Consider the following 12,243-nt stretch of genomic DNA (forward strand, 5'->3'; position numbering starts at 1 on the left):
GAATCTTTATTGAATGATTAACAAAGTCTAAGTAACCACATGAAAAAAAAAAAAATTTGTCTCAGCTGTGAAACAGGAAATCTGACAGAGCGATGTTCTTCCTGTTTGACCAGTAATCACTAACCTGCGTTGTGGGAATCTTTCACATGTCAAAGCACGCCTATAAAAAAAAAAAAAAACTTCACCGGACAAGGAAAGCTTTGCTCCCTCTTTCAAACACCTCAGTTTGCAGACTGCGTGACGACTTACAGTCTCGCTCCAAACTGTTTCCACGCGACCTACGGACGGTACCGCGAGCTGCATCCTCCGCATCTCTACTAACCGTTCATGCCACAAACGAAGCCCAGTTCAGACCCCTAACTGCTCCTACAACTGCGCGCACGCAGTATTTTCTGTTTCCCGAGTCACTCACTCACCTCCACGTTGCTGCTTCCCGGCTCTGCTGTATTACATTTCAACTCTGGTTGCCAGGCAACAGAGCAAGCAGAAAACTTTGTGTTGGTACTGTTCAGTGATCAGACTCTGTTTCTAATTCGAGGTATTTGCTTTTATTGTGCTTTTAGAAAGACGCCCGTGGTTGAAAAGACAGCCCTTGTTAAGTGGCAGGTAACGCAATAAACACGGCTCTTCACCGGTTTCATTTTGTCAGTGTTATTTGTTGCTCACGGATTCGGTACCTCCTTATCTGACAACAGTAATGAATGACAATAATAATAGTCACCCACTTTAGGTTTGTTTATAACTATATTGCTTCATCTGATTCTTATTTGTGCTCTAGAAAGGGGAGATAAGTAACTTTGAGTACTTGATGCATCTGAACACCATCGCCGGGAGGACGTACAATGACTTGATGCAGTATCCAGTTTTCCCCTGGATCCTGGCCGACTATCAGTCTGAGGTCGAATCTCACACACGACAGCTTTGTCTCGAACATTTATATTGTCTAGACGAGTAAAGTGTTCAGCTTTGATTTGTTTCTGTCCCCTGACAGACGCTCGATCTGTCAAATCCTGCAACTTTCCGGGATTTGTCGAAGCCAATGGGAGCTCAGACAGAGAAGAGGAAACAGATGTTCATCCAGAGATACGAAGAAGTGGAGAGCAATGAGGGTGAAGGTATCTGCTGAGCTCAATTTTTATTCTTCTCACCTGTACTTTATTATTCACCACACTGATTTGTCCTGTGAAATGTGTAACATCTGTAACAGACCTGTCAGCGCAATGCCACTACTGTACCCACTACTCCTCAGCCATCATTGTGGCCTCCTTCCTTGTCAGGATGGAGCCTTTTTCACACACCTTCCAGGCGCTGCAGGTGAGGCCTCGGACACCAGGAAAAGTAACAAAATGTTATTTGTTTGTCCTTAAAATCACAAAGTTTGTTACTGCTAACATTGACTGAGATAGGGGAAAATAAGTTTGAAATGTTACTGAGCTATTTTCACAATTTGTTTTTAAGAAAATGTTTCTTTAGACTGGAGTAGGTGATGGATGAATTGCTGTGAACTAACTCCATGTGTGAATGATCTACTATGCAGTGAATTCCTCACATACCAAAGTTCAATACTGAACAGGCAGACAGATATATTCTTCTACAAAACTTGACTTCCTAATGAAACTTTATATCGCCTCAAACATTTTCTGTTGGGGTTTCAACAATGCTTATAACAAAAGCTTAGAATGATAGAAACTTATAAATTACCATTACCTCTTTTTTGCATTAATACAAGGTTCCTCCTTAAAAACTGAAGATCTGTAGAAGCCCTCATTGTCACACACATAAGTATAGTAAATGATAGAGGCATATTTTATCATATTGTTCAAGTTTTGTGGTAATTTTTCTGAAGAAATTTAAGAAAGTTTGCTTTGTATGACTGTTTTCACGAACCAACAGCCCCCTCTGCAAACCCAGTACTACGGATGCCCAATGACAGTCATTACTTTGTCATTTTTTTTTTTATTTTCAAATGTAATCTTGCTAATAATATGAATCTAATATGAGCTATTTTCAGCACTCCAAACCTGGTTTCAGTGCCTTTTTTGGTTGGAAAGCAGATTATAGAGAGATTTTAATATATATGCAAATAATTACAGAAAGCATCTAAAAGAAGCCAATGCAAGTAGCCACAGATGTTACCAATTTACAATACAGCATCCAGTTGATTATAATGAAATGCTTGCATATTTGATAGTCAGAATAAAGCAATAAAGGCATTAGTCTGGTGAATTAGGAGGCCTTTTTGTCTTCTGAAGCACATAACGGGTGTGTAGTAATATCCATAACTGGATTTACATCTCTAACCGAGTTTACCAGTATATATGCTATTTTCATTCATTGAGGTAATTGCTTTACTCTAAATTACATTCTCTCTCATGAGATTTCCATCAAAATTATGGAATTTTACAGAAAGATGAAAAGCTTCCATCTAATAGTCACAAATATTTCCTGCTTACATAACCCAGTGAAGAATATAAAATTTGGTTCACTACACTAAATCAAACAGGCTACTTTATTAATACGCGTGTTGCAGAGGTTGGTTCAACTACAGTGTGCCGGGGGTCTGACAGTGTTGTGTCTGGTCTCCCCACAGGGAGGATTCGATATCCCAGAGCGGATGTTTTACAATACAAAGAAAGAGTGGGAGTCTTCCTCCAGGGACAACATGGGAGACGTCAGGGAGCTGATTCCCGAGTTCTTCTACCTGCCTGACTTCCTGCTCAACTCCAACCACATCCAGCTGGGTCAGGCACAAAAATCTTCTCTGTATCTAAATTAATGCCTGAAACTATGAATTTTTCTGCTTGTACAATCACCTTTCTTGGTTTGGTGCTTAAAGAAAAGGTCAGCTTTTGTTTTTCCATGGAAAGTCAAAACTAACACTGTTATTGTCTCTCCGTACTTTCAGACTTCCCTTCTCTATCTGTTGCTCTCAGCTCCAAGCGTGTTTGTCTCTAGAAGATGTAAAATTGGTCACAGAAATGTTATATTTTTTTATGTCCCCCAACATGCCACATGGTATGTGCTACATTATGTTGTCCTGGTAATGGGAATCTGCAGACGCATTCTTGTGAGCACAACATTTCAAACATGGCATTCAGTTCAAACCTCATACTTACAGCACAGGAACTGTGGAGCTGATGAGCTGATTTGATTTTGGAGCACCTTTCTGCATAAATTTGGATTTCCCAGAATTTGCTAGAACTCCTTAATTAGATAATAAGATCAATTTAATACCAGATATGTAGCATTAAATTAATTGGTTGTTTGTTTTAAATAATTAGCTTAATTAGGAGGAAATGTGTTCAATTAAAAATCAACACATGAGAAACTTCATACGTGCACCACAGATTAGCTGATTTGATTTTGGCATGCCTTGTTGCATATATTTCCCATGTTCATGGTAATTAGGGAAACATATCACAGAGTGCAACAATATGGTTTGTTGTTGTGTTTATTGTATAGCTTTAATAAGTAAAATAAATAAATAGGCTATCTGGCTATTTCCTATTACAATCAGTTTATATTAATCTTTTCATAGAATTTCGCAATAACATTTTTTTAATATCACCAGCCATATCTTTTTAAAGGTTGCCCTTGAGTTTTCTTTTAAACAAAGACATATTTGTTTACATTTTGTGTTTTTATACATATAAAATCGCATTGTTTTCTGTATCTAGGACATTTGCAAAACCAATTTTGAAAAGAAAAAGAAAGTGAAAGTGCACTGTTTACATCTGCAAGTTTCTTCTTCCCTCCTTTTTGCTTTTGTATTATGTTTCTTGGCACGTTTCCACCAGCAATTGTCAGTCAGTGTAATCGTGTGACGCTGGTGGCAGAGATGTGAATGGCATTACTCAAGTGCTAATGCATGTACATGTGCATCCAAGCCAGAAGCGAGCAAGTGAGGGAACTACTCATCAAAACCTTACTGCATTGTGTCAGCAGTGGCAAAAGACTCCACAGGGCATCTTTTAAACTGCACAAAGTTCACATAGTGATGTAATGTGACGCAGCATGCTGCATGTACTGACGATCCATGTCTCTTTAGGTTGTACGGAGGATGGTACCACTCTGGGAGATGTCGAGCTTCCTCCGTGGGCGAAAGGTGACTCCCAGGAGTTCATTAGAGTCCATCGAGAGGTCAGTGACCCCTGACCTCACCAGGCCTGTTACATGCAGGGAGTTTTCCCATAAGACCTAATAATGTTTGTCAATACTAGCTGATATATGTATACAGAAGATGCCCTGTTTTAGTATCTCTGAACAAATATCACTGTAATAGTGTTGGTTGCTGTCAGTCTGCCTCCCTTCTTCCTCACACTGTATAACAGACAGATGTTATTGACAAAATTCTGTGTTTTATTCTTTAGATTCTGTAAAGGCCATTTTGCCTCACAGTTTGGTTCATTTACTTTCTTTTGGTACTAACTGTTTTCAGATATAATGACCAGTTGTTTTCCTTATCAAGAAAATGCATGAAAAGGCGTGTATCTGAGGTTTAAATGACAGATACTGAAGGACAACCAGCCCATTTAACACGATTCAGCGCAGGCACAAGACTCTCTCTTTTTCTGAATGCCATTATTTCTGCCAGCTGTTTAGGGGTTGAATATTCTCTTTTCTTCTTTTTCCCTGTATGGGGTTATTGTATATCTGTTCTTTCTCTCTCTGTTGGTCTGATTTCCTCAGTGTGACCCTCCCTTTTTCCATTCCTGGGGCATCTATGATGGTTATCACTCTGTAATCTACTGAACTACTCGTATTGCCTACCATTCTCATAAAATTAGTGACTTTAGAAGATTGTTTTTTTTTCTTCCACAGACAAATTAACTCAGGACAATATATCCTTGTTATGATGGGTTTTGTTTTTTTTTTCCAGGTTTTTGTTCTTCCACGATGGGTTTATTAAGATTTGGTGCAAGGATATAGCTGGTCATAATGCCCACTTTTCCTTATTAACTCTTTAAAACCAATCTCTGGCCAATTCCACCCAAATCATTCTTTAATTCCAACATGAAGATATGCTCATTACAAAGATGTTCAGCCTCCTGCTATTCTACACTTCTAAATTGACTTTTGGAGGAAATCATACAGTACCTGAATAATCTGATTGGCTGTGCAGTCTCAGAGAAGTTTTGTGTTTTCTAAACTCTCATATTAACAGTTTGACTGATGGTTTTGGGTCCACTAAAATAACGAGTGCTGCACGCTGCTGTTTTTTAACACTGCACCATGCATGTTTAGTAGTTTTGTAATACTCCTTGATTAGTTGGTTTAAGTTTGTCCAACAATCTCCTGCTCTGTTTGCGTCAGGCCCTGGAAAGTGACTACGTGAGTTCCCACATCCACCTGTGGATCGACCTAATTTTTGGATACCGGCAACAAGGTCCAGCTGCTGTAGAAAGTGTGAACACGTTCCACCCTTACTTCTACGCCCAGAGAGGCCGGCAAGATGCCAAGGACCCTCTCATCAAGAGCACAATCTTGGGATATGTCAGCAACTTTGGCCAAGTCCCCAAACAGGTAAATAGAACAGTGGTGAAAGCGGGAAAAAGTCCATCCTGCGTGTATATGTATCATATAATTTTTTAGAAATATCCCTTCTCTGTTAATCATTTATGTCCTTCCTATAGCTCTTCACCAAACCCCATCCGCCTCGCAGTGGCTCTAAGAAAGAAGGGTCATCACCATCCCATCCAACCCCAATTTATTTCAAACTGGATAAACTAAAGACCTCCGGGCAGCCATTCAGAGGTACACTTATACAATAGGAAATAAAAAGAGGACCTCAGACAGGATAGATGTCTTAATCTCAATTGTTTGACATTTTGGGAAGGGTTAGGGCTATGATTTTTGTCTCTTCAAATCAGATACAAAATGCGAATTAGTGAGCTTTAGAAGCTTTTTTTGTTTGGATAAGGCCATGCTTCCAGTCTTTATTGTAAACCGAGCTTATTCGCTGCAGGCCTTCTTCATATTTAGTGCACTTGCAGCCAAATTGTCTAACTATTCCTTTAAATATTAGTTAAATTAAAACAAATCATAATACAGCCTTATAAGTGGCATATATTCCCAAACAACTGAATAAGCATTGCTATTTTCTACTGAATATACTAAATTGAATTAATTATAGTCATCTACGTTTGGCACAATTTTGTTTTATTTCATACCATTTGATGCCAGTTATTATACACAGAATGTGCCCAGGTCTCAAGGGAATCCTTGAAACGGAGTGAGAATGTCCATAGATTAATTTACACTACAGAAGGGTGGAAGAAGCTATCCGTTAGAGCTACAATATGGAGATGACTCTTCCGCTGAGCCCTACTTAATAATCTGAATATCCCTACAGGCCCACTGAGAGAGAGGAGATGAATCTGCGAATGCTCAGGGAGAGATTCCTGCATATTACATTTCATATTAAATCTTAGATTGTCTGATCTGATCAATAAGCAGATAGAGATGAATCGGAAGGAGGAAGGCTAAGACTAATGCAGACAGAACTTCTTTCTGGGGATTTTAGAAGCAGAACTGGCAATAGGATGTAATGATTTCTGCCTGTTCCTGCATGAATAGGTCAATTAAAGGCACAATTACAGCCTCTGTCTCACCGCCGTACCCTCATATACACTCACACATACAACGTATACTTTCCAGGATACAGGTGTCCCCCTAGGACCAGGCCTCAGCGTGTTGTAACCTGGGAATAGCTGTTTTAATTGCCCAGTTTTCTGTGGTCATTTTAATGAAATTCTTTACAAGTTTACTGAGCTGCCAAACTCTTTAATGTGATGTTCTTGAAGAGCCATTATCTTTATTTGGCCAAGCAAGTTCATTCAGGTACACAATATGCAGAATGAGGTCAATTTTTTTTTTTATGTATATGGTTTGACTGACAATTTAAAAGAAATTAATCTTGCTGATGGCGCCTTTTTAAACCGTACTGCAGAGCTGCCGAGAGGCCCGGTGGGTCAGATACTGTGTCTGGAAAAAGAGGTGTTGGTCCTGGAGAGAAACCGGCTTCTCCTGTCGCCTCTGCTGGGCTGCTTCTTCAACTGGGGGTTCCCTGACAACAGCTGTGCCTTTGGAAACCATTCCACAGAGAAGGTATGTATGTGGGGATAGACAGTCAATGAGTTTCCTGCATAATTGTACAACCTTCCAGTTCTGTGTAGTTTCATAAATCAAATTAAAATAAAGCAAGTGCATATTATACGTGATGCATTCATTGACTATGGCCTTTTTTTCAAATGTGAGAAAAGAGTGTGAAATTAATGACTCTTCCATCATAGTGTTTGTATGTTTATTTTTAATGAGTTTATTTATTTATTTAATTGAGTTTCCATTTTAACTCAAATGAATAGAAAGTGAATTTTAACCAGTTTAATTACATATTTATGAACTCAAGACAACACACAAACTCCATTATTAGGTGAGTCAATTGATTTCTGGTTATTTAAATTGATTTAAAATGTTCTAATATTAATTGCCTCATGCACATTGTACATATCTTCTCTCTTTGTTCTCTAAGGCCTTTGGGGCATTTACATTACTCTTGTAAAAAAATATTGCTTGTTTCTTTGAGGAACGAAATTGTGAAATAGATTTAAAGTATTAAGCAAGTATCACAATAATTTAAGACACGATTAAATTTCTCAAATTTGCTCTCACAATTTCTTAATAACTACCATCACATCATATGATCAGATGAAAGATCATAATTCATGTTTTAAATGCTGCTATTCAAACTTAAATTCAGATTTATTGAGCCCCTTTTTAACTAATACCAACACATTGTGCTGTGTTTTAATTACCCTCAGTCTGTATTCTGCATTAAGAATGCCTGATGAGGGTGATAATCACATTTTCACAGAAGCCCATCACAGATATTTTATCACTGTGTAATTATGACCGACGTACGTTATGTCCGTCTCTAGACCTTTGCGGTGTGTGAGAGTTTGTGTGACTGGGGCGAGACGCTGTGCTCTGCCTGTCCCAACCCGACAACCATCATCACTGCAGGAACCAGCACTGTAATCTGTGTGTGGGATGTAGCAGTCACCAAGGACAAACTCACTCACATGAGACTCAGACAGGTTAGTCTGTCTGCATGTTTGTTTGCTCCGGAGATTTAACATCACCATCTTTACACACTCGTACTGACCCCACTCTTCTTCACAGCCGTTATACGGTCACACAGATGCAGTGACGTGCCTGGCTGTGTCTGAGGTCCACAGCATCATAGTGAGTGGTTCTCGTGACCTCACCTGTATCCTGTGGGATATGGAGGACCTGAGTTATGTCACCCAGTTAACAGGACACACAACCAGCATCTCTGTGCTGGCTATCAATGACCTCACTGTAAGTCAACTTTCCTGATCTCTACCTGTTTAATTCTCGAACTACTCACGCTCTCTTCTGTCCTTTGACATTTTTTTGGCTCACCGTCGTCATGTTGTTCCCCCTTCACTCAGTTCACAGCACGAGGAAGGGTGGACTCTCACTGTTGACAGCGTGCATATCCTCTGCGTGTGTGTGTTTTTCTTTTTTTGTGCATCTCTTTGTATATCTGTTCACACACGAGCGTCAACACTTTGTTACATTCTCTCCAAGGGTGAGATCGTGGCATGTGCGGGACCTCGACTCTACCTGTGGACCATGAAGGGCCAGCTGCTGACCTGCACTGACGCTTCCTGCGGGCCTCGGGCAGACATCCTGTGTGCCAGCTTCACACAGCGACACGAGTGGGATACCAGGAATATCATCGTCACAGGCTGTGCAGATGGCATTATACGGGTGAGTTTTTGTTTTTAGGTAATAATGACAGAGATGCCTGTCTTAAAGTCATTCGATGGTGGCTCTTTGTAGATACTAATAGATCGCTGAGAGAGTTTTTATACTGTACAATATTCAACTCTGGCAGTCATTACTTTGTTATTAGCCGCACAGGTACCAGCTTGGATGTCCATCAAGGTATTAATAACAGCATATGGGTTGTGTGTGTGTGACTGTTTTGCTTAGGATGAAAATAAGCATATGCTGCCTCTCTGCAATCAAAGCTGCAATCTCTAGATTGTGCTTCACTTGGGAGTGGGTGCCCATGCCACACGCCAACACACACACAAACACACAAATGGTATCATTACTTTATTATTACAGTGGGCGTGTGGGGTGTGTGTGTGCGCCAGCGCTTTTGTGAGTGTGTCTGTTATTATGTTGAATTATGTCTATGATTTTGCTACTCGTTATGTGTCTCTCATACAGATATGGAGGACGGACTACACCAGAACACAATTACCTGGCCCTCCAGAAGAGCCTGTGTCCCCAGGGCAAGACCGAGCAGAGAGAGACGGTAATGCTACTGGCAGTAGAATAGGTTGTAGATGTTGTATTTACAACAACACAGATGATGAGAGAGGCTGACAGTAACAAAACTGTGAAACCAACTGAAAGGAAACCAAACAGAAAGACATGATCCCTGTTTTTAGTGTTTCAGAAAAACCCATTGCTATCTAATTAGATAAATCCTTAAGCGTGAGATGATTATTTTTAACCGCTCATCTCAGAGCTAGACAGCGTGGTTTCCAGATGAGCGCTTGTAATGCTCACCCTATCCCTCACTAGCATTAGGGCTAGCAGGAATTATGTTGTTATAAAGTTATTAAACATAGAGGCAGTAAACACTGATGAGTAATTCTGCTGACGTGTGTGTGCGTGTATAATTTAGAAAGCAATAATACCCAGATCCAATTTGGCATACGTTGGTTACAGCCTCGCGTCACCTCATAGGAGTATTATACTTTCCAATTACATTGAGACAAGTCTTTACATAACATTGAGGCATTTATATTTGAGGGATTTTTCTCCCTTTTACAGCCTGCTGTCTGTGTTAATGCACAATTAATTTTTCTTGTGAGGACCATTGGGTCAGGGTTTCAGACTGGGTGGATAACTGCCCTGTAATTCCGTAGTAAGAGGATGTTGATGTATTTCTCATGATGATTCCACAGTGATCAGCTCATGCCAGGTTAAAGGTTGGCAGAGGCGTCTGGTGTTATGTCAAGAGTTGAACATAAGTCAGACGGCGTCGCAACGTCGCTACAAAAACAATCCGGCCATCACGGCACTGGCCGTGTCCAGGTACAGTAAATATAATTCACCTGCTTACTGCAAACAGATATGGGGTTTTGATTATGTTTTTAAGTTGGATTGTTAATTTTTATAATAGTAATATAGTACACTTCTAAAGCTAATCAAATTTAAACTGAATTCTTCCAAAGTGTGTACATTACTGCATGCTTTACAACATAATACATTTACATTTCTCTCACCTGTGTAGGAGTCATGCTACTCTGTTGGCAGGCGATGCCTGGGGCAGAGTTTTCACCTGGACCTGTGAGTGAGAGGTGGCAGTGTTTAAGCACAGTCCAGTCACTGCCTTTGTCCTCTGAGAGAGACTCTCAGAAAATGTATCTCAGGTCTAATGCACAGCTGTCTTGTGTTTGTATTCATAAAGAACAATGTTATAATATTTGATGCATTTACATTTCAGACTAAATAGAATATTTACCTCCTACATGAATATTTAATTACGTGTAAATACTGAATTTAATTAAATTGAAATAAAATTGCATTTGTCTAAATCCTCTACTTTGAGTCTCTGATTTAGTTTATGACTGAAATCTGTGTTGGTAAGGATTTTATTTCATTGGGGGTTCCTGAGGGTGAAACCAGAAGGACACTGGCTAAAGTTTTCTGGATGAATTTGAAGGAGGGAAAGCACTCCTTTACAGTCATTTAAACTCTCACTGTTTTAACAGAGCTTACTAGGGGCTGCGGCAAAAGCCTGTGGTTGAACTTAGCAGCTTTAAACTGAACCCGAGAGGAATTGTATGAATGATGAAAAAGAGCTTGCATGCTCAGCCAGCACTCCCTGAGAAATACGGCTTTTTAATAGTATTATAGAGCTGCAGCTGTTTTTGTCTCAGGAACTGCTCGTCAAGCGTCTACTATTATACAAAGTAAGGCATGCACAAAAGTCAGCATTTTCTGCTGTGAGGGTTGTAATGTTTTGCTTTGTTAAATATTTGTGGCGTGAAGAGTACAGGATGTTTAGTTAGACGTGAATAGTTTAGTGGCCTTTACTTGGTTGTTTTTCCACAGTGTGTTTTCAGTTGTCTTTGTTGTGTGGCATTTATGAGTATTTCGCTGCTTGTTTTTTGAACGATTAGCCTCCATAAGTTTACTGTGATTATGTCAAGTATGCGTGTTGTGGTGGATGTAAAATGTGTTTGGGTTTTGAGAAATTCTTTCTGCTTGTGACAGCTTTTCGTGTGTGTGAGGACAGAGATTTCTTGTTAGTCATAAAAGACCGTTTAATCTCTCACGGTCGGGCCTTGGCCACACACTACCGGTTAAATCTGACCCATCTGAGGAGAGAGACGGTATGAAACTTTACATCTGTAAAAATTGATCTTGATGTTGCTGAGGAAAAATATGATACTGTCTCTCTTACATCAGTGCACATACTGTATATTCCAATAAATAAGCAGCCACGTTAGACTGTCGAGATTTTGCAGGCTTGTTTGCTTTGTGTCTCCCGCTTGCTCTCTCATGCACATGCACCACTCCTCTCTATCATAAAGGAAGAGGTCTCTCTCTTTAACCTTTGTGTGTGTGGCTAATTGTGCAAAGTGGAGTAGCTTAATAGAGTGGAAAATAGTCCTCATAATTTTCCCAGAGAGCGAGCAATGACCTTCTCTAAAGACAACGGCCAACTCCATTCTCTCTACACCGTTGGTTTTATGATATGAAATGTCAAACCATTGGGTTCCTCAGAATAATTAAATCAAATAAATTATTGCACCTAGGCAGAACCATCTTGTAGCCTAACCCAATTATAATGCACTGTAAAGCTAATTATTAACCATGATTACAATTAGTCTAATTTGAATAAATGTAGTCATTAGCGGGTTCATCCTAGTCAGTGAGTATGAACTGTGGGGGATGAGGGTCTCTCTCTCTCGGTCTCTCCCACTCTCCAGGAGAAGAGTGTGGCTCATTCTCTTTCTTCAGGCACTTCCATTTTTCACACACTGACCTTCAGAAAATGGCCCACACCTTCACCTTTCCTGGGTGTAATGTCTGCTGCTTCTAGGATTTATATTTGCTGTTTATGCCTGTGCCTCGCTGATCACACTTTGAAATCAGAAGCAGAAGACTCTTTGTGCTCTTTCTGTCCCC

The 12,243-nt window shown here is 39.9% G+C and overlaps 1 protein-coding gene across 1 annotated transcript in view; it reads left to right on the forward strand.

The window, feature by feature from the left end:
* The window catches only part of wdfy4 (WDFY family member 4), a 38,734-nt gene extending 28,097 nt beyond the window's left edge, over nt 1–10,637 (forward strand). The window contains exons 50-64 of the mRNA XM_069144755.1: nt 564–606; nt 779–898; nt 992–1,115; nt 1,208–1,314; nt 2,591–2,741; nt 4,049–4,140; nt 5,314–5,523; nt 5,634–5,754; nt 6,950–7,107; nt 7,938–8,096; nt 8,182–8,361; nt 8,614–8,796; nt 9,265–9,352; nt 10,011–10,140; nt 10,340–10,637. Of these exons, the coding sequence (XP_069000856.1) occupies nt 564–606; nt 779–898; nt 992–1,115; nt 1,208–1,314; nt 2,591–2,741; nt 4,049–4,140; nt 5,314–5,523; nt 5,634–5,754; nt 6,950–7,107; nt 7,938–8,096; nt 8,182–8,361; nt 8,614–8,796; nt 9,265–9,352; nt 10,011–10,140; nt 10,340–10,403 (1,930 nt within the window). The 3' untranslated portion in view covers nt 10,404–10,637. The remainder of the gene's footprint in view (nt 1–563; nt 607–778; nt 899–991; nt 1,116–1,207; nt 1,315–2,590; nt 2,742–4,048; nt 4,141–5,313; nt 5,524–5,633; nt 5,755–6,949; nt 7,108–7,937; nt 8,097–8,181; nt 8,362–8,613; nt 8,797–9,264; nt 9,353–10,010; nt 10,141–10,339) is intronic.
* Nucleotides 10,638–12,243: the final 1,606 nt, after the last annotated feature.

The sequence above is a fragment of the Embiotoca jacksoni genome, unplaced genomic scaffold (genome assembly GCF_022577435.1).
Source record: "Embiotoca jacksoni isolate LCO1_2020_lvr unplaced genomic scaffold, fEmbJac1.0.p SCAF_12, whole genome shotgun sequence".
Taxonomy (NCBI): domain Eukaryota; kingdom Metazoa; phylum Chordata; class Actinopteri; family Embiotocidae; genus Embiotoca; species Embiotoca jacksoni.